Source organism: Ovis canadensis, chromosome 6 (assembly GCF_042477335.2).
Source record: "Ovis canadensis isolate MfBH-ARS-UI-01 breed Bighorn chromosome 6, ARS-UI_OviCan_v2, whole genome shotgun sequence".
NCBI lineage: Eukaryota > Metazoa > Chordata > Mammalia > Artiodactyla > Bovidae > Ovis > Ovis canadensis.
This window is the reverse complement of record NC_091250.1, coordinates 82,736,570-82,763,040: the sequence shown is the minus strand read 5'-3', so window position 1 is coordinate 82,763,040 and position 26,471 is coordinate 82,736,570. Positions and strand designations below refer to the sequence as shown.

Here is a 26,471-nt window from a genome sequence, read left to right as displayed (position 1 = left end):
TAAGTTTGCCTTTTCCAGAAAGTTTATAAATGGGTCGCACAATATGTGGTTTTTGTATTTGGTTTCTTTCACTTAGCAAAAGGTATCTGAGCTTCATTGCTGCTGTCACATGCATCAGTAGCTTGATACTTTCAATTGATGAACAGTGTCCCATTGTATGAATGCACCACATTTTGCTTGTACACTTACCAGTTGTTGAGCATTTGGATTATTTCTAGGCTTTGGCTATTATGAATAAGACTGTGACAAACATTCACATGCCAGTCTTTGGGTTTCACTTCTCTTCTACTTAGATTTCTAAGAGTAGAATTCATGAATCTCATGAAGTCATAGTTAAGCTTATAAGAAGCTGACAAACTGCTGTCCAATGTGGCATTATTATTTTACACCCCCACCAACTACATATGAGGGTCTCAATTTCTCAGAATCCTTGTTAATACTTGATATTGTCTGTCTTATCTATTACAGCTATTTTAGGGGATATATAATAGTATCTTATTGTGGTTTTATTTGTATTTCCTTAATGATGAATTACGCTGAGCACCTTTTCATGTGCTTATCAGCCATTTGTATATCTTTCATGAAGACTTTCTATTCAAGTTCTTTTGTTTCTTTGTAATTGGGTGGTTTGTCTTATTATTGAGTGTAAGACATCTATGTATATTCTGGATATAAGTCCTTTATCAGATACATGCTTTGAAAATATTTTTTTTCAGCATGTGACTTGTCTTCTCTTCTTTAAAACAGCATCTTTGGAAGCACAAATGTTTTTAATTTTAAAAGTGGAAGTGTTTAGTCACTCAGTCATTTCTGACTCTTTGTGACCCCATGGACTGTAACAGCCCAAGGAATCTGTCCATGGGATTCTCCAGGCAAGAATATGGGAGTAGGTAGCCATTCCCTTCTCCAGGGGATCTTTCCAGCCCAGGAATCAAACTCAGGTTTCATGCATTGTAGGCATATTCTTTACTAACTGGGAAGATCTTTTTAATTTTAATGAATATCATTTATTATTTTTTAGGTTTGTGCTTTTATTATCATATCTAAGAATTCTTTGCCACCCCCATCAGAAAGACGTTTTTCTTATTTTTTTTCTAGACGCTTCATAATTTTAACTCTCACATTGAAATCTATAATCCTTTTCGAGATTTTTTGATATGGTTTGAGATAGAGATCAGAGTTCAACTTTGCATACTTGAAACCCAGTTGTCCCCACATCGTTTGTTGAAGAGTATTCTTTTCCCATTGAATTGCCTTGGCATCTTACATACATTATTATTTATGTCTTCCCCTAACTCTATTAAATAGTTGTTCTTTTCTTAATTAAGTTTACAGACGCAAATTTTTACTAATACACTCAACATCATAGCCAATAGATGGAAGAACTAGGATAGGAGTTCTGGTTTACTCAAGAACAAGATCTGTCTTACTAAAATTTCCTTCCATGATGTTTATTCCAACATCAAACTGTAAGCTTCTTGAGGTTCAGTTCAGTGCAGTTCAGTCACTCAGTCGTGTACAACTCTTTGCAACCCCATGGACCACAGCACTCCAGGCTTCCCTGTCCATCACCAACTCCTGGAGTTTACCCAAACTCATGTCCATTGAGTCAGTGATGCCATCCATCCATCTTATCCTCTGTTGTCCCCTTCTCCTCCTGCCCTCAATCTTTCCCAGCATCAGGGTGTTTTCAGATGAGTCAGCTCTTCGCATCAGTGGCCAGACTATTGGAGTTTCAGCTTCAGCATCAGTCCCTCCAATGAACACCCAGGACTGATCTCCTTTAGGATGGACTGGTTGGATCTCCTTGCAGTCCAAGGGACTCTCAAGAGTCTTCTCCAGTACCACAGTTCAGAATCATCAATTCTTCCATATTCAGCTTTCTTTGCAGTCCAACATCCATACACGACTAGTGGAAAAACCATAGCCTTAACTAGACATACCTTTGCTGACAAAGTAATGTCTCTGCTTTTTAATATGCTGTGTAGGTTGGTCATAACTTTCCTTCCAAGAAGTGTCTTTTAATTTCACGGCTGCAGTCACTGTCTGCAGGGATTTTGAAGCCCCCCAAAATAAAGTCAGCCACTGTTTCGCCATCTATTTGCCATGAAGTGATGGGACTGGATGCCATGATCTTCGTTTTCTGAATGTTGAGCTTTAAGCCAACTTTTTCACTCTCCACTTTCACTTTCATCAAGAGCCTCTTTAGTTCTTCTTCACTTACTGCCATAAAGGTGGTGTCATCTGCATATCTGAGGTATTGATATTTTTCCCGGCAATCTTGATTCTAGCTTGTGCTTCCTCCAGCCCAGAGTTTCTCATGATATACTCTGCATAGAAGTTAAATAAGCAGGGTGACAATACACAGCCTTGATATACTCCTTTTCCTACTTAGAACCAGTCTGTTGTTCCATGTCCAGTTCTAACTGTTGCTTCCTGACCTGCATATAGGTTTCTCAAGAGGCAGATCAGGTGGTCAGGTATTCCCATCTCTTTCAGAATTTTCCACAGTTTATTGTGATCCACACAGTCAAAAGTTTTGGCATAGTCAAGAAAGCAGAAATAGATGTTTTTCTGGAACTCTCTTGCCTTTTTAATGATCCAGTGGATGTTGGCAATTTGATGTCTGGTTCCTCTGCCTTTTCTAAAATCAACTTGAACATTTGGAAGTTCACGGTTCACATATTGCTGAAGCCTGGCTTGGAGAATTTTGAGCATTACTTTACTAGCATGTGAGATGAGTACAATTGTGTGGTAGTTTGAGCATTCTTTGGCATTGCCTTTCTTTGGGATTGGAATGAAAACTGACCTTTTCCAGTCCTGTGGCCACTGCTGAGTTTTCCAAATTTGCTGGCATATTGAGTGCAGCACTTTCACAGCACCATTTTTTAGGATTTGAAATAGCTCAACTGGAATTCCATCATCTCCACTAGCTTTGTTGTAGTGATGCTTCTTTCTAAGGCCCACTTTTCTTCACATTCCAGGATGTCTGGCTCTAGTTGAGTGATCACATCATCATGATATCTGGGTTGTGAAGATCTTTTTTGTACAGTTCTTCCATGTATTCTTGCCACCTCTTCTTAACATCTTCTGCTTCTGTTAGGTCCATACCATTTCTGTCCTTTACTGAGCCCATCTTTTTTTTCTTGACGAGATCTCTAGTCTTTTCCATTCTATTGTTTTCCTTTATTTGTTTGCACTGATCACAGAGGAAGGCTTTCTTATCTCTCCTTGCTATTCTTTGGAACTCTGCATTCAAATGGGTACATCTTTCCTTTTCTCCTTTGCTTTTCTCTTCTCCTCTTTTCACAGCTATTTGTAAGGCTTCCTCAGACAGCCATTTTGCTTTTTTGCATTTCTTTTTCTTGGGGATGGTCTGGCTCCCTGTCTCTTGTACAATGTCACGAACATCCATCCATAGTTCATCAGGCACTCTGTCTATCAGATCTAGTCCCTTAAATCTATTTCTCACTTCTACTGTATAGTCATAAGGGATTTGATTTAGGTCATACCTGAATGGTCCAGTGGTTTTACCCACTTTCTTCAATTTAAGTCTGAATTTGGCAATTAGGGTTACATCACTTTTTCTTATCTTGGCATCATAATCTAGGACAGTACTGCTTATCTGAGGGTCATGCTATGAAACATTCAGTTGATTTAAGTGGTAAAGTTGTGTGAGTATGTAACAACTCTGTAATGTAAATGACTTTTTCTCTTTGTTATGTCTGTGTTTACCATTGACAAAACTAGACTTTCATTTTAAAGTAAACTTCCAGCAATCCCACTGCTGGGCATACACAGCGAGGAAACCAGAATTGAAAGAGACACATGTACCCCAATGTTCATCACAGCACTGTTTATAATAGCCAGGACATGGAAACAACCTAGATGTCCATCAACAGATGAATGGATAAGAAAGCTGTGGTACATATACACAATGGAGTATTACTCAGCCATTAAAAAGAATACATTTGAATCAGTTCTGTTGAGATGGATGAAACTGGAGCCGATTATACAGAGTAAAGTAAGCCAGAAAGAAAAACACCAATACAGTATACCAACACATATATATGGAATTTAGAAAGATGGCAATGATGACCCTGTATGCAAGACAGCAAAAAAGACACAGATGTGTATAGCAGACTTTTGGACTCAGAGGGAGAGGGAGAGGGTGGGATGATTTGGGAGAATGGCATTGAAACATGTATACTATCATGTAAGAATCGAATCACCAGTCTGTGTCCAATGCAGGATACAGCATGCTTGGGGCTGGTGCATGGGGATGACCCAGAGGGATGTTGTGGGGAGGGAGGTGGGAGGGGGGTTCATGTTTGGGATTGCATGCACACCCATGGTGGATTCATGTCAATGTATGGCAAAACCAATACAGTATTGTAAAGTAAAATAAAGTAAAAATAAAAATTAAAAAAAGTAAACTTTTTAAAGAAATAACTACTCACTGTCTATGAAGTATTCATTCTGTATGAAACTGAACTTCACTAGAAACTATGGTGGATTGAGAATGTGTTTTCTCATATTCAGCTATAAGGAAGCTTTCAAGTGACATAGAGTGGAACGTGGGTATTTTCAGGGAGTGGTAAGAGCATTGGCTTGGGAGCCAGAGGGTCCTCGTCATGGTTCGACAGTAACTTGTTATATGACCTTGAGCACATCAGTGGCTCCCTCCACACCACAGTCTTCCTCCCCTGGGAAACAGCAGATGTGGACCAGGTCACCATTATGATCCCCCCCACCATGATATGCTTCTGTTATATTATACCAGCTACTACTGTAACATCCTTTTATGCTCTGATGACCCATCAGTGGCTTGTTTTTTTTTTCCCCCCCAGATTGCAGCGAGAATCTGTTTCACTGTCACACAGGCAAGTGCCTTAATTATAGCCTGGTGTGTGATGGCTATGATGACTGTGGAGATCTGAGTGATGAGCAAAACTGTGGTAAGTAACATTATTTCCCTAAAGGTTTTCATTGAAAATTATAGGGACTTATAATCAAAATCCTGTAGTTCATTGTTAGTGTGGTTAGGGAGTTAAATCACAAAATGATTGGTTTCTTAATTTTCAGGAAGAGCAGGCTTTTTCAATTACTAGTCTGCCATATCTTATGTGTAAATGTAATATTTCTTGGGTAAAGTCATACTAAGGAAACATAAAAGAAGTGGAATGGAAATGGGAGTTAACATGTTTTTGTCTCTTTGAAAGTGTTTGTTTCTTCTCTGGTTGGAGTCAGTGGCTCATGGTTAGATTTTGAGCTCTTGAGCAAAACTCTGCTTGCAGTTCTTGATCCTTTTGTTATATATAACCAAAGACCTCGCCTGTATTTGATTGCCAGGCGCTACAGGGCGACTTCTGCTGTGGACACATCAAGGGTTTGTTTTACGTTCAAAAGCTCATCTTATCTTTTAAAGGAGGAATCCACATACTAGTTGCACGTTTGTACCTGTAAACAACATCTTTCCAATACAGCCCACACCAGCCCCTGCTAGCCAGTTGTCTTTATGTTGTACAAATTCAGCTTTTTTCCACATGTGATATACAGTATTTTTCTCTAACTTATCTCATTTAGCATACATTTACACAACATTTTATGTCAATTATATCTCAGTTAGAAAGAGGAATGAACCTTTTAAAGTTGTTGTTGTTTAGTTGCTAAGTCATGTTCAATTCTTCTGTGACCCTGTGAACTGTAGCCCACCAGGCTCCTTTGTCTATGGGATTTCCCAGACAAGAATACTGGAGTGGGTTGCAGTTTCTTTCTCCAGGGGATCTTCCCAACCCAAGGATCGAACCCAGGTCTCCTGAATTAGCAGATGGATTTACCACTGAGCCGCCACATTTTAAAGAACTATGTTTGATTCTGAATGTCCTCTCCTGAATTATTAATAAAACCAGCTGAATTCTTCTTGCTTGTTTACCATTTTGACTTTGTGATTAGCTCTCAAATTTTTGGTAGTGTATAATTTAGTGACAGAAGAACTTTCTAACTTGTACTGGCACTATGAGCCATACATTCCAAGTGTTTGTCATGCTGGTTCTCTCCATCTTCCTGACTGCTTGCTTCCTCCAGATTGCAACCCTGTAGAGGAGCATCGCTGTGGAGACGGGCGCTGCATTGCCATTGAATGGGTGTGTGATGGGGACCACGACTGCGTGGATAAATCCGATGAAGTCAATTGCTGTGAGTGCCCTGAAGGTTTTCATCTTGTTCATTTTCTCACTTCTGTCTGTTTAGTCAAATACACTCAAGGTTCACTATCTAAACAGTGCATTCTTACACTTTGGTCCTGGCCTATACAGATGATAATTGAATGGCATGATGACAGTAACAGTGTAGTATAACTGATGTCTGAATTTCTTTTCCCAAAACTCAAAGCCTGAGTTGGCCACTCTGGCCAAGCAGGTGGCTGTTTCCTCTCGCATTACCCACAAACCTTCTTTTGTGACTTTGTCAAAGCAGATAGTCTCCCCAGAGACTGGGAACTTTCTGTCTGCAAACAATATATTAGCAGTTAAGCAAGAGCCTCCACACATGCTCACCATTTGTCAGAGAGCATAGTGAGAACTGACAGAGAGAAGAGAGCCTTCAGGGCTGATGGAGTTACACAGAGTGTGTGATGATATTATTACTTCAGAGCCTGTCTTATTTCTGGTGAGTATATCTGGAGAAAACCAAAATTCAAAAGGGTACACGTACCCATATATTCATAGCAGCAGACCCGGGTTCGATCCCTGGTTTGGGAAGATCTCCTGCAGAAAGAAATGGCAGCCCACTCCAGTATTCTTGCCTGGAAAATCCCATGGATGGCAGAGCCTGGTAGGCTACCATCCATGGGGTGGCAAAGAGTTGGACACGACTGAGTGACTTCAAGACACGGAAGCAACCTAAATGTTCCTTGACAGAATGAATGGATAAAGAAGATGTGGTCTGTGTATACTGTAGAATATTGCTCAGCCATAAAAAATGCTGAAATAATGCCATTTGCAGAAACATGGATGGACTAAGTGAAAGACTAAGACTTTAGACTAAGACTAAGACTAAGACTTCTTTCATACTAAGTGAAAGAAGCTAGACAGAGGTAGACAAGTAGCATATGACATCACCTATATGTGGAATCTAAAAAAATTACACAAATGAACTTATTTGCCGAACAGAAGCAGACTCATAGACACAGGAAACAAATTTATGTTACCAAAGGGGAAAGAAAAGGAAAAATAAATTAGGACTTTGGAATTAGCATAGACACACTGCTGTATATAAAATAGATAACCAACAAGATCTACTGTATAGCATAGTGAACTATACTTAATATTTTGCAGTAACCAATAGGAATAGGTACATATACATGGATGTATACATGTATGACTGAATCACTGTGCTATATACCTGAAACTAACTATTATAAATCAAGTATACTTCAATTGTTTTTTTTTTTTTAAAAAGACTCTTCAGGTAGCTGTTATACCACCTAATAAAATCTAGTATGGCTTGCCACATTTTTTTCCTAGAAAGTATATTATACTTGATAGGGAATAATAAAATGATTAAATAGAAGCTAAAGAAGAGTGATATTGACCTGAAAGAGTTAATGTGGTGCATTTTATGCATATTCAAGCTAATTAAACTTTTTGTTCCATCTTTTACTGTCTAATAAAAGTAGAAACAGTGGCTACATAAGAGATTAGCTGTTTAATTTGCTTGTAATTTAAGGCAAAAATAGAAATGTAGGTTGCATGGCTTTTATTTTGACATAAGAAAACTCATTTAAATTAATTAACAAACACTATGCCCAGCTTTCCTCTTTCCTGAATTATATTTGAACTGGAATATCATCTGAGTCCTGACTGAGTGGACATTGTGGAACAGGATGGACTGTATTTTGATGGATCTTGGAAAAGCAAGAACATGGTGCTTATGTGTGTATGTAGACAGCAACTTTGTGAAGGCTGAGGTCACATGATACAGGGGTTTCTTATGCTTTAAAAGACAATAGGGATAGAATTAAGACAACCAGTTCCTGGAAGGTTAATGGTCACTAGATCATCCTTTTAAATATCGGATGTCATAAGCAAGTTTTGAAATAAAGTGTTTATTGTGGGGTAGGTATAATGCATTTCATTGGTGCATTAGGTCAGGTTGGTGCAGAGTGAAATGCTGGGGCTTAGGGTTAGAAAATCTTCCTTCCATATTCTGGCCCTACTTTTCAACAGCCTTGAGAGTATGGCACACACACTGAAGTCTCTAAGCTTCAGTTTCTTTATTCTAAACTAGGTTGATAACTTGCACTTATACAAATTCATTATGAGGATTTGAGATTAGACATGTAATACTCCTAGCACAGCTATTGCCACTAAGTAAACCTTTAATAAATTGTAGTTTTCATATCATTGGTATAACTGCTTGTTGTTTAGTCTCTAAGTAACATCCGATTCTTTTGTGACTCCATGCACTGTAGCCCACCAGGCTCCTCTGTCCATGGGATTTCCTGGGCAAGAATACTGGAGTGGATTGTCATTCCCTCCTCCAGGGGATCTTCCTGACCCAGGGATTGAACCCGCATCTCCTGCATTGCAGGCAGATTCTTTACCAATGAGCCACCTGGGAAGTCCAGTATAACTACTACCATTGTTAATACTATTTCACTTAGGCAGTGATCTAGAAAAGGTTAGTTTTAAGCAAGTGCTACTTAATAGGGTAAGAGAAATTCCAGATAGAAAACCTTGCATTCCAAGAACACTTGGGATGAAAAACCTTAATGACACATTCATTCATTTGGGCAGAGCATTCAGATGTTTAGAACACTTCATTTCTTGGTGATGCCAGATAAACAGGAATCATGGATATGATCCGCACACTGAAAGAAATACAGGTAATTAAAATGCATGTTATTTTGGTGTTCCCTAGCATGTCACAGCCAGGGGCTGGTGGAATGCAGAAATGGACAGTGCATCCCCAGCACTTTCCAGTGTGATGGAGACGAGGACTGTAAGGATGGAAGTGATGAGGAGAGTTGTAGTGATGGTAAGTGTGTGTTCCAACCCCAGAAATAGTCTTTCCTTGGGAGCAAAACAAAACGTTGGAAGTTACTTAAAGGATTAACATAAAGTTGCTTTAAGGATTCCCACAGAAATAGTTTCAGATTGCCTAATGCACTGGTCCCCACAGTTCCGGTCAGCCAGAAACCGTTTTTTGTGGTAAATACAAGTCTCAGGCAACTTACACTGAAAACTCATTCCTAAGGGTAAAAAATAGTGGTTAAACACTTAAACAGCACAGGTAGATTCAGTTGGCTGTTTTTTGGGGAAACACTACAATAAAGAGAAAAGTGTAGCACATACTATTCAGTTCAATTAGATTCCAGTTAGAAGGAAATGGCTTCTGAAATTGAATGCAATGGCTTCCCAAAATAACCATGTGCAGAGAAGCCATTTAATGCCTCCCATTGCCAAACAATATGCTGGAACACATTTTAAAAGCAGTCTTATTATCTGTGAAGCCCTCAAAGAAAAAGTAAGTCAAATAAATTGGGTTTTTGTTGGAAAAGAAAGCTCTACCCTGATTGTCTTAAGCTTCAGTTTATGTAGAAGTATCTCTCAGTACAGGGCTAGTGGTATCTTTTGACTTAAAAACCACTACGTTTGTCTATAAGTCTTACTTGCGTCTTACTAACATAGCCTTATTGTTAGGAATGTGGAGGTTGCCGCTCAGCTGCCTGGGTTCAGACCCCAGCTCCCACTTACCCCCTGGTTGACTTTGGGCCAGTAATTTAAGCCTGTTTCTTCTCAATTTCTGTATCTATAATCTCAGAATAATGATAACTACTTCATAGAGATGACATGTGTTGAGTACTCCATAAATGTAAAGATAAGCTATTTTCTGTGGCTGGTACCTGAAAGCCTGTCATAGGCTGTGTGTATTCCACATTAGCTAATGAGCTTGGTCACCTGTAACTAAATTAGATTTGCCGTAATGAGTATTGATATTAGAATAGTTTTAATGAGAATGCATTGTAGACCAAAAGAGAGAGCCTTTTAATCACAGATTTATTCCATAAAAAACTAGATAAGGATAGCTTTGTTTTACCAGTTTTGAAAATTCAGAAGGAAATCCTTTTCTGGCCTTGAGTTATTCCATATCAGCCAAGAAGCTCCCTTTTGATCAAATAGTTCTCTCTACATAATTCAATGCTGTTTGAAATAATTTTGTATTCTTTACTATGCAGTGGCAGGATTTGCCAGTATTTCTTTATATCTATGAGATTCAAGAAAAATCACATGATAAAATAAAAAAAAAAGGAAAGTGAAATTGTAGTGAATTTAGATTATTCACTCTGCTAAATTCAATATACTAAAAGTATATTGTGGTGCTGGGAATTCAGTAGCAAGCAGAACAGCTCATGGGGCTGGCAGGCTTCTGGGAGAGATAGGCGTGAAACAGTAGGTCTGGTAACCAGGGAGGGATGCAGGCCAGGAAGGAAATTCAAGGTGCTAGGATTTGTTATTATGGATGCATGTCCTGGTAAAGGGCTTCTGGGAAGCTGCCCTGAAGAGGACGTATTGGAGCTACTATCTGAAGAATGAATGGAATTAGCAAAGGATAGTGGGACCGGAGAAAGCATTTCAGACACAGGGAACCGCTTGTCCAAAGGCCCCAAGGTGGAAAGAGCAAGGTAGCATAGAGGAGTGGGAGAACGCCATTGTCTTTAGAGAGCTGAGAGTGAAGGGCAGCGAGTTACAACACAACAGAGTCACTGTCAGCAGTAATCACTGACTGCTAATGGTCGGCTAGGCTGGGAGGAGGGCCGGGATCGCTTCTCCCGGGGCTTGGAGCCCTATTCAAGACAGAGGCCTTTACAACCCTCAGCTTCACTCTCAGCCTTTCTGTTTAGTCTCCCTTAACTAAGGGAGTGACTCCAATACATCCTGCTATTGGCTTGGGAAACCCATCCTTCCCTCTTACCCCAGCTTATCCCATTTGCCTAAAAACTCCTCTGAGAAGCTTTCTTCTTTCTGCCCTAATTTGCTTTTACTGCTTTTTACATGTATCTTCAGGGAGCAATGATCATATGGCATTATAAGATTTCGTTCATGAAGATATCCCTAATTAGAGTTGAAACTATCAGACTTTTTTAATCTTTTAATGCTCAGTGCCTTGCTGGCAAACTAAGTTGTCACATAGCAAGCACTTAATATTGGCTCAAATAATGAATGCATGGTGTCTGAATAAAAATTTTTTAAAAGAGACTAGTATTCATGGAACTTAGCCTGACTTACCTTGCAAAAAAAACCTTTTATCTGCTAAATATTGAAAAAAAGGGAGCGATATCTCTTTTTTGCAAGGCTATGATATATAGTGTTGTTCATTAATGGTACTAGAAGGGAGAGAGAGTCCAGTATACTAAATATTATATTTAGAATTATGGGTAAGATTGTAGATATAACAGAATTCTAGATAAGAAAGTCCAGTATAATAAATATTGTCAGAATTATAGGTAAGAATGATTGTTATACTGTTATTTATATTTAAAAATGCCTTGCAAAATATTGTAGAGTCCAGATGATGTGTCTAAAAATAATTGACTATAATGGGGGCAAACTAGAAAGAGAATGGGCAGTAATTTATTGCCTTTTCCATTTATCTACAAATGACCAGGAAATCAATGGGAAAAGCAGTTTTCTCTCCATGTACCTTAAGGAAAAGCCATTAGGCTGACATTACTGTTGTCATTCATTTGGAAACAAGAAACCTAATTCTCAGGTCATTGCAGCTGGGGCAGTGCTACTTTCCAGAGACACACCAAAAATATGGATAACAGCTGCTTACAATCCTGCCATGATAAAGTACCCTTATTATATTGATGTTGATGCCCTATTTATTATTAAGGAGAGCATTTTCCTTAGAGGGAAGACTAGAGCTGGGATCAAATGAGACTTTAAAATATTGGCGCTTCCCTCAAATTACTTGAGTTTTCTTTTGTCATCAGCTATATGCACCCGTGTAAATACAAGATGCTCTCTTTTTCATTAAAAACTAGAACAACCTATTTTTAAAGGATGGGTTGCCCTTTAGTTTCTTCATTCCTGAAGAGTCCTTCTGGAATAACAGTGTTGTATTTAGCTGCAGGAAAATTAATCCAGAAAGTACCTACTCAGCTTGTGTTCAATATTTTTGAAGATGCTAGAAGGAAATTAGAGTTGTGTCCTTCCTCAGCTCTGGATCCTTCAGACACTAGTGCTTAGAATTTACTTACGGATGCTGATGAAAGTGAATGCGCCTTTCTCTCTTCTGTAGGTCAGACTCTATGTCAAGAAGGAGACCAAAGATGCCTCTACAGTTCTTGCCTTGATTCATGTGGTGGTAACTCTCTTTGTGACCCCAGCAACAGTGTGAATAATTGTAGTAAGTACAGCCTCTGACAAATGCAATCACTCTGTCAGGATATGCATTCAATGTTTTCCTTTCTCATTTACATTAAAATGCTGAAGTCTGGAATCCCTCCAAAATATGTATATGCATATATTTTTTCTTTTTTTTTTTAAAGGTTGCATGTGGTAGCAGAAAAGAAGCAAAGTGGTCTTAATTAACTGAAATCATAAACAAATGTATCACTGTGAATGGGCTATAAATCCATGTTTAATATCATTGGCATGACTTTCCACTCAGCATCAGCTCCTATATATTATTTTCCTGGCTCCATCTGCAGGCAGAGGCTATCGTTCTTCCTTTTTAAAGCCCGGCCTCAAAAGTAGAAACTTTATCTGAGAAGCAGATATAAAATTCATCTAAACAACCACATAAAATTTTGGCGGTCTGTTCTTGCGATAAAATGTATTCTCACCCTCCCAGGAACTTTGCTGACCTAGAACAATCTTGTGGCTGTTGTGTTCATTTGTGTTGGTGACAGGGGAAAGGCTCCAAATGGTGTAGACAGGTGGCTTTCTCCAAACTGGCTTATGAGGAGGGATAATTAGGGGAAGATGGAATGGGCAAGGTGAGCAGAAAGACTTTCCCGGGGAATTTAAAATGAATCAGAAAGTCCCCAGAGGCCCTGATTTCTAGTAATGGTGTCTTACTTCTGGACTCTGCCTTCATAGTCTACTCCCTTCTTACACTCTTTAGAACTAATTTTTTGGCCTCCCTGTCAGCTTGGGCTTAAGATTCAGAAGAGGTCTGTCAAGCTTTCAGTTGACAAGAAGGTGTGGCTTCTTAGCACAGATCCTGGCAGTGAAGGTCCTAGAGGCTGGGAGGTTGAAAAGCTGAAGGGTTCAGGTCCCTGGAATTGTTCAAGTTTTCAGATCCTAATTTTACTCATGACTTTTCTGGGTCAGCATAGAGCTTATGGGTGGGGAAAGCCCATACCCCTTAGGGGACTTTTAGGGGTGAAAACAGTGGGCTGGATAGGAGACTGAGGGAGACAGCCACTTAATAACCCATCTGACAAGATTTTTTATTTTCATGAGCACTTAATAACTGTTTGGCTGAAAGCACAATTCCCAGTCCTCCACTTCCCATAGGGAGAGAGCAGTGCAGGTAGTTACCAGTCTGACTACTAAGACATGTTACCATTTTATTCACTCTAAACTCCATTAAATATATGTCTATGTGTGTATATGGTTAGTCTTTGCTTATCTCGGACTCTTCCTTGGAACTCGTTCAGAATCTTTTTTTTTTTCTTTCACTTCACTTTGAACTTGGGTTGCAGAGTTTTGGACAGTGACTGTATTTTCCTAAAGTTTTGAGGGTTATCTGACATAGCATGGCACTGTTAGATTACAAAATTTTGAGAGAGCAATGTTAGCCCATATCAAGTTTAGGTGGGGAGTCACTAGGTGTATGTTTTCCTGTTTTCTCTATACTTGAAATATTTTAAGATTAAAAATGTAAATATCTTTTCATCTGTCAAAATAAAAGAATTTGTAGGAAGAGCACTACATAACTTGGCTCATATATATATTCAACCAGTACTTAGCCTGTGATGTTCCAGGGACTCTGTGCACTTTTATGGAAAAGAAAGGAGACATGATTTCAGCCTTCCTGGAGATTACTTTTCAATAGGGGGATCATTTACCACCTTCCCAGTCATATATATAATTTAATTTTGGTTTCCTTTTTATGTTCTTCAAATGCGCTCACAATTTCCCTAGCATCTCACTGTCTCAGCAGCTTCCTCTTTCACCACAAATGTTTTTGCCAGGCTCTCTCCATGTATATTCAGCAGACACTCGAACACCTCCTCTTCTGAGTGTCAGGCACTGGGCTAGTCACTCATCCCCATTCCTTGTGTGTGATTAAAAACAGTGTATAAGTCTAACCTCCAGTTGAGAGTAAAGATGCTACTCCCTATTTTTCAAAGAGTAGACACACACACACAAAGTAGATAAAGAATGGTGTGTGTCTACTTGGTTCTCTATAAAAACATGGACAAGCAACGTCTCCCCTCAGAAAACTCTTAACCACTTGAAAATGTGATTAATCACTTAAAAATCTTTGCTGCTACCAATAAGATCCTGTTGTTATTTAGATTCTGGGGCACAAGTGATCAGCACTGTCATTCCCTGGCTGCCTGCCAGTGGAGAATGTGGGTTTGGAAAATGTGGATGTTTTGTCTGGTGGAGTCAGCCTCTCTCACTGGAGTTGCTGGGACGCTAGTTCTTAAAGACAGTGGTTCTTGTTGTCCCATAAAAAATTATGTAACTTCCTAATTGTCCCTGAAGATGTATTGGGTAGGGCCCAGGCATCAGTATTTTCATAACCTCCCAGGTGACCCCAGTGTGCGGTGCAAGTTGAGAATGATTGCTTTGTGGCCTGATGAGGCTGCAGAAATTAGTAACATCTTGAAAGAGGGTGTGAAAAATGTCTTCATGGTTTTTGTATTTTTCAATGGATAAGTTTCATGGTTTATCTCAGATTCCCGCAAGTGGCTACAATTTGAAGAACAAAAGCCTAAACAATATAGCTCAGATAATAGTGTTCAGTGATAGGCCAGTGTCACCATATCCACTCACGCCCAGAATCTTTAATACATCTGTACTCTGCTGGGAGGCAAAAGCAGATAGCTCCTTGCCTTGGGGAGTAGGAACAGGGATGTAATGTCCCCTCAGTCGGGGGTGTAGGGACTAACCCATCACTTGCACCTTGCATTGTGCGATCCGGACAGCTGGGAAATCTGGTGGAGGGAGCAGCTCCCGGGCATGTGTCTCTCTCTGCCTCCCTGTACCCAGGACCACTGTGGCCATGCAAAGCCAGAAATGACTGTCATGCCTCAGGGACTCCCCTGAGTTTCCCATAGTGTTCCAGCAGTCTTTCATTCTACGTGTTTGCCCATGTACTTTTACCTCCAACACTCATTTTAATAACACAGAAGGGATGGCGGGACAAGTGACTAGTCCAGTGCTGGACACTCAGCAGAGGGGATGTTCAAACGTTTGCTGAATATATATGGAAAGGACCTGGCAAGAACATCTGTGATGAAAGAGGAAACTGATGAGACAGTGAGATACTAGGGAAACTGTGCTGAGTGTGTTTGAAGAACAGAAAAAGAAAACCAAAATCGTATATATGAGTGGGAAGATGGCAGTATGATCCTCCCACTGAAAAGTTAAATCCAGGAAGAAGTAACAGCTTTGTTATTTGAATAATTTCTCAGGGGTATGTCAATTTTCTGGCCTCTCTTTGCAGTCTCTAGTTGGAGGAACAGAGAGTGTAGAAGTGTGATCAAAGAGTCAGGTGAGAAGAATGGGCTCTTTCTAAAAGCATTTTCAAGGAGTAGATGAAAAGTAATTGATTGAATGAGAATATTGCCATGTGGTAACCAGGAGAATTAATAGGACGAGACATTGAGCGTGGACAGGCAGCTGTAGACATCACAAAGAGAAGTCGCTGGACGTGTCGTTTGATGAGAGAACATCCCAGCACCTAGAACCTTGTCCAAGTCCTGGTGAAACCTAACCAGCCTCCTGGCTTCAGCTGCCAGTGTTCAGGTAACAAGGAGTACAGGGGTACATGTTTTACCTGCCTAGAGTGTTCCATCAGCAAAATCCAGATTGGCACCCTCCAAGGTCAAGTCCCCAGATTTTTCAATGCTTAAATATTAAGGAGAAATAAAGACATAGAGGGGGAACATAGCTATTATAAGAGACTTAGATAGGTTTTCAAAAATGGGTAGCCAAACTGTAGAATGTAGGTTGTGGTACGTACACACTTGGGTAATAAAGCTATAAAGAAGAACAAGGAAGTAATGACTCTGAAACTCAGTAGTTACTTTGTAGGAGAAGAGGAGAATGTTGACATATGACAGGGTATATGGAAGGGCACCTGTGATGGTCTGGTAAAGTTCAATTTCTTGACCTGAGTGGTGGTTACAAGGATGTTCACCTTATAATAGCTCTTCAAATTATTGAAAATAATAAAGATAGAGATTTAAAATGAAATGTGAAAGTGGTAGTCGCTCAGTCACGTCCGACTCTTTGGGAGTCCATGGACTATAGCCCACCAGGTTTCTCCGTCCATGGGATTCTCCAGGCAAGAATACTGGAGTGGGTAGTCAGTTCCTTCTCCAGGGGATCTTCTCCGCCGAGGGATCAAACCTGGGTCTCCTGCATTGTAGATGGATACTTTACTGTCTGAGCCACAAAATTTGATGCAAAGGTGAACCTGAGGATCGTATACATGCCAATTTACATGACATTTTCTCATGTAAATGACCATAACATAATACATGATTCCCAATGACTTAAGATACTGTGTGCGTGCTAAGTCGCTTCAGTTGTGTCTGACTCCTTGCGACCCTATGGATTGTACCCCGCCAGGTTCCTCTCTCCGTGGAATTCTCCAGGCAAGAATACTGTAGTCGGTAGCCATTTCCCCCTTCGGGGATCTTCCTGACCCAGGGATGGACCCCACATCTCTTATGTCTCCTGCATCGGCAGGCTGGTTCTTTACCACTGTTGCCACCAAGATGTAACATCATTTAGTTAACAATCCTGTCTGGGGGTTGAATTCAGAGTTTGGAAGATGGGCTATCATTGAGACTCCATCACGACATTTCTTTCAACAGATATCTTTTTTAAACCTCATCTAGGTTCAAGATGCCCTGCTGAGCACTGAAAACATTGGAAACAGCCCTGTGGTTGCTAAACGTCCTCACATGTTTGTGACGCGATCGCCCTCTAGTGACTGTTGTAAATCAGGCTCATATGTGAGTCTAATGCTTAAGATAAAAAAAGTTTGATACCATAAATCCCAGAATTGGAGGTTGCCAGATATCTTGGAGAAGGAAATGGCAACCCACTCCAGGATTCTTGCCTGGAGAATCCCAGGGACGGAGGAGCCTAGTGGACTGCCGTCTATGGGGTCACACAGAGTCGGACACAACTGAAGTGACTTAGCAGCAGCAGCAGCAGATATCTTGAGAGTTTATCTTGCTTAGCATTCCATTATGAAGGAACAAAACACAGGATTCAATCAACCTCAGTGCATTCAATAAAGATCTCAGAATAGTATATGATCATAACTTAATCCTTTCATCTCCCTTGACACTGAAATATTTAAAGCCTGTATCTTATCCCAAATCAAAAGTGGTACATCCCCTACATATCAAAAGAGAGAATAGTTGTCCATGCGATATGTTTATTAGTTAATATCAATGAAAGGAACTGATAAAAAAGTCAAAACTTGATAGGGTGGTTGAGGAAAAGAGAAAGAAAAGGTGTCTACAGGGGAAAAAAGACTGCATCAAAATATGTGTAAATGATCCCATTTTAGGGGGTAAAATTTTAAGTATATTGAAGAAATTAGGAAAAACATAGAGGCTGAGCTGTTTCTACTGCTTGGTCATGATAAGTTATCAAGCAACAAAAACAAGTTGAAAAGTAATAGTGATAGTATAGTTATCCTTTGGCGAAAGCATAGACGTATCTCTGCCTGTGGTGTGTAAACTCTTATGCATATAAATATGAGCAAGTGAAAGGCCTGGAAGGATTAAAACTGTCTTTTAGCTTTGAGGAAAGTTAAGAGAAAGGGAGGTGGGGAATGGAGAACTTTTCCTATATGCATCTTTTTATTGTCTTTATAATGAACATGCATTTTCTGTGTGTAATCTGAAATCAAACATTTCATGTTACTCCTCTTTCACAAATCAGAGAAGCAAGAATTTGAACAAACCCCATCCCTCTTCCATCTCTTTCTTCTCTCTACACTGTAGGCATCCTCAGGATTATGCCAGATTTAGCGAGTTACTTCCCCAGTAAACTGAGTCTTATATATGTGGTCATGAGCTTTTTAATCTGATCAGTGTCAAGCTTCCTATAGCATAGTCTCTGAAAAGCCCTCAGATTCTTTAAATTGAGAAATCATCCCAGAGCTGTTTTACTATTTCACTGCAGTCCTAATTGCTGATCTGGTTGCCTGCTTACCACTTCTTAGTTAAATAATTAAATTTAACTTGAATAATTACCCTTAAGGCATGAAGTCTTTGGTGGACCTGTCTTGATTCTACAAAGACACTCCGTTGATCATCTCTTTCCTCTGGGAATGAGGCATGTCTACAGCAGAAAAGGGACAGAAAGCCTTGCTGCTGCTTTCCCCCAAATCTGTCCAAACTCCTTTTGTCCTGGGAAGTCTTCCCAAGCTGCTTCTGTCCGCTTTGTCCCTTTGGGTTCAAGCATTTTGTCCAGTCCTGCTGGCCTAACCTGTTCACGTTATATCCCTGGAGACTTAGACTGCTTCAATGGCTTGGACTCTATTTTGAATTATTTTTACATTTTAAAGTGCCTAGGATAGTTTCTGACACTTTTCTTCCTCCTATCCTCCCTTAATTCTCACACTATGCTTGGTGCAGACGCTGAGATCAAGAAATAAGGTCTCCAGGGAACTATATTTAATATCTTATAATAAACTATAATGGAAAAGAATCTGAAAAAGAATTCATTTTAATTATGTATGTAAAACTGAATCGCTTAAGCTAACACAACACTGTAAATGAGCTATCCTTCAATTTTTAAAAAAAGAAAGTCTCATTTCACAGAGGTCTCAGCATTGTGTGGGGAAGACAAGGAAGTAAGTGAAGAATAGAGCAGAGGGCCCTGTGGGCACGGCAGGTATGTCCTGGAGATACTCTGGCGCTCCTTCTGGGAGTGGAAGAGGAAGAGTGGTTGGCCAGGAAGCCTTCCTGGAAGAGATGTTTGTGCTGAGTGCTGTGAACCAAGGAGAAATTAGCTTGGTGAGGAGGATGGGAAAGGATTATTCCAGGAAGCAAGTGCTGACAGGTAGAAACATGATTGCATTTGAGGGGTGATTGTAAGTGTGTGAAGGAAAGAAAGAGATAAAAGCTACCAGGAATCACGAAGTCATGCGATTCTTAAAATGTCTGGTGTCACCAAGCAAATGTTGCTGATGAGATAGGATGGGTGATGAGGCTAGAAAGTTAGGCTGTGGTTTGGAGTGTGAAATAGCCTTGGATGCCAAGCTAAGGATTAGGGACGATCTCTCTGGCAATGGATATCTAATGGACTTCAGCCTCCTCTTGCCCTGGAATTGTGTAGCTTTACACGTTGATCAGTGAATCTCTGGTGGCTCAGACAGTAAAGAATCTGCCTGCAATGCAGGAAACCTGGGTTTAATCCCTGGATTGGGAAGAGTCCTTAGAGAATAGAATAGCTAAATGGCTACTCACTCCAGTATTCTTGCCTAGAGAACTCCATGGCCAGAGGAGCCTGGCATGTTACAATCCATGGGATTGCAAAGAGTCAGACACAAATGAATGACTTTCACTTTTCACTTTCATATGTTTATTAACCACAAAACACAAAAAAGTCATCTACTTGCCTCCTCAGCTAAATTCATTAATTTTTAAAAGTGACTCACAGGGTAATGGGGAATGCATTAGTTTAGAAATAATGGATAAATCAGAAGATGACTAATTAAAGTAAAAGGAAGCAGGAAAAGGAGTCACTTTCAGATAAGTGAGACCAAGGGGAAAATGAGGAAGACTTTCTGAAACATTCATTCAGGGCAGTGTGCTGGCAGATGCATATACAGAAATGAGTCTTGGCTTGTCAAGACACCTCATGAACCACACTATTTATCTTTTGATGGCAACCTCATGTACTGCTTGCATTCTAGTCTTAAATACTTTTAATAAAGATTGTAAAATAGACTTTAATTTTGTAAGTTGTTTTACATGTGGAATTGTAAATATAAAAAATGAAATTTTATAAATGAAAATATATAATATGTATCTGTATGTGTTTTTTTGTTGTTGTTGTTGTTGTTATTGTTAGGTCAGTGTGAACCAATTACATTGGAACTCTGCTTGAATTTGCCCTACAACCATACAAATTTTCCGAATTACCTTGGCCACAGGACTCAGAAGGAAGCATCCATCAGCTGGGAGTCTTCTCTTTTCCCTGCACTTGTTCAAACCAACTGTTACAAATACCTCATGTTCTTTGCTTGTACCATCTTGGTACCAAAGTGTGATGAGGATACACACCAGCGTATCCCACCTTGCAGGTAACACAATGGCTTCTCCCCCAGGCATCCTCTTTTTCCCTCAGGGAGAACCAAGGGAATAAAGATTTAGTTTGAGTTTAGACAAAGTACCTATTTTGCTAAGAAGCTCTGTGTTTAAAAAATTACATATTAAAATGGTAAAGAAGTGAAATTCTAAAATGAGTATCTGAGTAAGAAGTCATTGCTGAAGAACCAAACAAGGTGTGAACTGCCTTTGATAATAGTTCATGGACTTTAACCAAATAAAATCACATGTTTCATTTTGGTGGATCAAGAAGTGGTTTTTTAAATGTGAGACAGCAGAAGGAGGGATCTGTCTGCCTCTTGATCTAGCAGTGTTGATGTACTTAAAATGCTGTTTTCTAACTGTGTCAAAAGTTAGGAGACATCACAGAAACTTCTCAGGATAGACAGGGGATGAACATAGAGTTTTTCTACCTGCTTGGGTGAAATTCAGGACAGCATTTCAAGAGGATGGCTTGGCCTTAGGATATGAGTGATGTCTTGTGGTTAAGACTATGACACTGGAGTCCACCTTCTGATTCAAGTCCTGGCTCTTTCTCTAGCTACTTGTAGCCTGAGACCGTTTCCTCGATCTCTTCCAATCCCAGTTCCTTTACTTGTATGATCAGGATTGTGGATGGTGGATGGTGGTTGGGTTGAGTTATTGTGAGATTAAGATTAGACAAATGTACAAAAAGGTGAAGCTTTGCCAGTTGATTGTGAGCCCAGACTAAACACTGCTCTGATGTTAGGACAGGAGCACAGCTCACTGCTTTGTGGTGGTTTGGCCTTCTTCTCTGCCGTGTGTCCTGGGTTATAGTCAGAGAATGTACGCACGCAAAGCGGCTGTCACAGAGGTGGGGCTGCTCGCCTCAGGCTGCTTTCCATCACGGAGTGAATACACAGATGTGCCTGCCAAAATCTGAGTGGTAACTGTGAAAACGATATGTTTGGATCAGAAGTTATTCAGAACTTAAAGAAAAAGCAGTAATATCAAAACAGTGAACAGATGAGAAAACAAATTAAATACTGAATATCAAATGGATGACAAAGAAGGGTCATCTATAGAGTCAGGACAGGAAACAATAAAATTTCAAAATGACTTGGGAAACTGAACAAAAGGTACAAGTAGAATAATACAATGTAGGCTTGTGTAAATATACTTCTGAAAATTTCTGTTAAATGCCTTTTAAAATATTACTAATAAAACACCTACCAGTTTTATGTTAACAAGTTATTTGTAAATCTTACTCCATTTTTGCTAAGCAAGGTTGATGATAGTGAATACTTACTTTTAATAGTGCTTAACAAATTCTTGTATTTGATTTTTCTTTTCATATGTGTATAAACATCTCCCTAACACAGTGTTCTCTGGAACAAATTTATATCCACATATAACTGATAATTTTAAGATTTAGGTTTTATATTTAAATGCCTAAGATGAGGTGGATCCTGAAATACTACACAGTGAACAATTTGGTGACCTGATTCTAGGTATTTTAGCTTTGTTTCTTAGCACATATACATCTTTCGTTTTTAGTAGCTATCAAAGAGAATTTTACATTATGATATTTGTATGAAAATATTTTTTGTATAAAGAGAGTAATATACTGATATGCTCATGGGGTTGCACATAGTTGCTTTTGCCAGGTTTGTTTATTGATCTTAAAATTCAGTTTTTAAGTTATGAATTGGAAAAAAATCTAATGTTATTGAGCCCTTATAATGTGCTAAATACTTTAGTTGTCATACTCAAAGTAACCTTTTGGGACTGTTGTCCCTGTGGTTGAACACCACACAGATTATGATATGAACAGTGTGCCATGAAGTTGTAGTGCCATTTATTTTATTCTATTTTATAGGGAAAAAAAGTGGTAGAGTCAGGCAGTACTTGACTTCTACCTGAAATAGGTATCTTTTGGTTAATTTAAAATAGCAACAGCAATTGAGTTATATATACCTTTTATTAATCTGCAACAAAACTGTTCAATCCAACAGATAGTTGTTAAACACTGTTGAGCTTCTCATTTTTGCCTCATATGGGAATGCCAGGGCTTTGTCTTTGCCCCAGATTCCTAGGGTAAACCAGCATTAAGTTATGCTCTGTCTTAAATCTAGACAGAGTTAAATCAAAATGGAGACTTTTGGGAAACTTCTCTGTTCAATTGCTAGCCATTCCTTATCTTGTTGATATTAACTTAGTTTAAAGTTGGAAACTTTTGAGAAATGAGAATGTCTTTAAAAGGAAATAAGAAATTTGCCTAGGAACTTACTTTGGTTATGTCAACTTAACATTTAAAAACTAATTTATTGGTTATATATTGAGGCAAAACTACATTTTTTTCCCATCTGAAGTAAAAAAATCTTCTTTGAGACATGCTGGTACCTCAATTTACAATATTCTAGGTACAAATGAAGTTACACATTAAAACACCTAGTGCAACGCTTAGTATATATTTTCTTTAACAAAAGCCAACACATTTAATTTTTTACCAACTTGAGCTCAACATAGATGGGTTTGAGAGAAGCACGAGGTTTTTCAACAATATTGGTGTAAGCTGAAGTATTGCCTTTAGGGAAGCCAGGTTAAAACTTGAAATGGCCCAGTCACAGGGCACCAGAAGGGGCTGAGGGTGTTGTATAGATTCCATGCCCTTTGGTGGCAGAGTGCCCATAGTGATGCTGGGAACTTGCTTGAAACAAAAATGTTGGAGAATGTGTCTGCCTGAAGACAAAAGAGAAAGCAAGAAAGGTAAACTGGAGAAGGGAATTCATGTTCTGGGAACAACTCTATTTCCATTTCTGCAGTAGAGGTGTTTTTTTGGTGAAACTGTGTTTCAGAAATCTATTTCCCTTGTAATGATATCACTTATTTTGGATTCCCAAATACCTATTATGTGTATGTGTTTCCATATATACATTGACACACATACACACTGCATATACACACCACATATATACACTGACCCACGGCTGTATCGAATTAAAAGTCCTGTGTAGATGCCTAACATTTGGTATAGCTATTTCTGCCTGTAATGTTGTCTTTTTTGCTCTTTTAGAGCTCTCTGTGAGCATTCCAAAGAACGCTGTGAGTCTGTTCTTGGGATTGTGGGTCTACAGTGGCCAGAAGACACAGATTGCAATCAATTTCCAGAGGAAAATGCAGACAATCAAACCTGCCTAATGCCGGATGATGAAGTTGAAGGTTAATTTTTACCAATTTTTAAATCAATTACAATGCAGTATCTAATATGAATGAATAAGCTACCTTTAGAAGTTTCTTTATTGTTGTTTTTATTTGATTGCCAATAGAAAGGCTATGTAGGTGGTGAATCTATAAACTTGATTACATTTAAGAATTTAATACTCATCTATTAGACACTGTATTCATCACTTGCAGAGATGACTTTATAATAATCTGTGTTTATTGTAAACACAATTCACAGAGTCCATTATATATGGAAGCTGCTTTTATACTAGAGGGTCTTGAAGGTAACAGTGAAGATAAATCCATGGCTCCTTCAGTTCAGTTGCTCAGTCGTGTCTGACTCTTTGTGACCCCATGGACCTGCAGCACACCAGGCTTCTCTGTCCATCACCAGCTCCTGGAGCTTGCTCAACTCATGTCCATAGAGTCGCTGATGCCATCTATCCATCTCATCCTCTGTCATCCCCTTCTCCTCCTGCCTTCAATCTTTCCCAGAATCAGGGTCTTTTCCAAGGAGTCAGGTCTTCACATCAGGTCGCCAAAGTGTTGGCATTTCAGCTTCAGCATCAGTCCTTCCAATGAATATTTAGGACTGACTTCCTTTAGGATTGACTGATTTCCTTGCAGCCCAAGGGACTCTCAAGAGTGTTTTCCAATACCACAGTCCAAAAGCATTAATTCTTCGGCACTCAGCTTCAAGTGGAAAGCATTCAAAGACCTTGGCCATGAGAGATGATCAGATAGAGAAATGCCTGCTCACCAGGTGGAAAGATTAGAATGGGAAACAATTTGACAAATGAAAGGAGGGCAGTTAGAAGCATTGGCTTCCTAGGACATTTCAGGCTCCAGCAATTGTCCGTTCAGAAAGAGAAGTAATTGTTGGAAAGCATAAAGACACAAAACAGCTAATGTGGAGATATGATGCCAAGGATTAAGTAAAAAGATGCTGAGGGCAGACAGAAGAGAACCAAGTAAACTTTGGTGATTTCATCTTGGTGAAGGACCATCCTTATCTTCAGTGATATCTTTTCCACATCATCCCACACGTAAATGAATAACATAGCTGATGGGTCTGGGTTTTCGGTTTGTTGGCAGTAATATGGCCCATTGCTTTTTACAGAATGCTCACCTAGTCACTTCAAGTGCAGCTCAGGACGGTGTGTTCTGGCTTCCAGAAGATGTGATGGCCAGGCTGACTGTGATGATGATAGTGATGAAGAAAACTGTGGTATGTATGTGAGATGGCACTTTTCTCAAACATACACTAGGATAAGGGGTTGTGTTAAAATATGTCCGTTGTTTACTGACAGTTTTAAGTACACAGTGGCACCCCAGTCCAGTATTCTTGCCTGGAAAATCCCATGGACGGAGGAGCCTGGTAGGCTGCAGTCCATGGGGTCGCTAAGAGTCTGACATGACTGAGCAACTTCACTTTCACTTTTCACTTTCATGCATTGGAGAAGGAAATGGCAGCCCACTCCAGTGTTCTTGCCTGGAGAATCCCAGAGACAGGGGAGCCTGATGGGTTGCCGTCTATGGGTTGCACAGAGTCAGACATGACTGAAGCGACTTAGCAGTAGCAGCAGCAAGACTGAATGTTTAGACATTTACTTCTTAAATTATCAAACAGCAAGACATGAGTTATAAATGTTTTTCCTGTTAGTTCCATTGATTTTCTCTAAATTACACTTCTGTTTATAACCTTGATGACATACGTGCAAACCCTCAGTAAAATGAGAAGCTCTTCACAAATGTAAGAGATTATTTTTATTGAGAGATTCTAAAGCAGTTGTCGTCTGTTATAAGATCAGAATAATGCTGTCCTTACTTATAATTCCCATATTGTTAAACAGGCATCTAGATACACAAAGACAGACTACAGGCTCCAAAGTTTATGTTTAATTGGGATTAAATTTCATGGCCTCTATGATTTTTGTCTCTGCCCACAGAGGATAAAACTCTTCCTGGCATTTCTGCCTTTGAGTTCCAAAGTCACCATGGCAAAGGCAAGAAATGCCAACGGCAATTTAAGTGGAGCTAATTCCCATTTTACTTCCCTGCAAACCTTTGTACTTGGAACCTCAAAATGTATCAGGGAATTGAAAACAGACAATGCTCTTCACTAAGTAGTATGCTGGAGTAAAGCAAAATGATTGAAGGGCTAGCCAAAGAATAATTTGGTTATGACTATTTAGCTTGTTCTGCTTTAAAAAATCTGACATTTTTTGCTATTGAAAACACATGAGGCAATGCATCTTTTGAAATCATTTTATTCTTTTGGCCTTTGAAGGATGAAATATTGCCTTGCTCCCCAAAATGAGTTTTCCATAGTAGACATTGCCCTTCTAGTCTAGACAAAATGTCACAAGCAATCAACTGAAATCCTATCAGCTGTGATAAATATGGATAAGTGCATTTTCTAGAAAATCAGAGCTGTCAGAATGATGGTCCAGTGACCAGGGGTAATTTTGTTAGGGAGGAGCATACAGTTTTTTGTGAAACTACTGTTGCTTGCTTTGTTTGTGGGCTTTATATAAATAAACAAGCCCCTATACTCATTGACTATCCCCTATATAAGTTACTCATTAAGAATCTATTGGATTTTTTTTTCACTAACTATGGGCTATGGTATTTTGAGGTGCAGCTTAAACTAAACTATCTTAGATTGTTCAAAGAGAATATCATTGTTCAATGATATTCCATTGGGTGGCTAGACCGAAATTTGCAATAG

At 39.4% G+C, this 26,471-nt stretch overlaps 1 protein-coding gene across 1 annotated transcript in view; it reads left to right on the top strand.

Moving 5' to 3' along the window:
• Positions 1 to 26,471, top strand: part of CORIN (corin, serine peptidase) — a 307,597-nt gene that overhangs the window by 213,009 nt on the left and 68,117 nt on the right. The window contains exons 7-13 of the mRNA XM_069593065.1: positions 4,851 to 4,958; positions 6,088 to 6,198; positions 8,923 to 9,039; positions 12,310 to 12,417; positions 20,298 to 20,529; positions 23,592 to 23,737; positions 24,861 to 24,968. Of these exons, the coding sequence (XP_069449166.1) occupies positions 4,851 to 4,958; positions 6,088 to 6,198; positions 8,923 to 9,039; positions 12,310 to 12,417; positions 20,298 to 20,529; positions 23,592 to 23,737; positions 24,861 to 24,968 (930 nt within the window). The remainder of the gene's footprint in view (positions 1 to 4,850; positions 4,959 to 6,087; positions 6,199 to 8,922; positions 9,040 to 12,309; positions 12,418 to 20,297; positions 20,530 to 23,591; positions 23,738 to 24,860; positions 24,969 to 26,471) is intronic.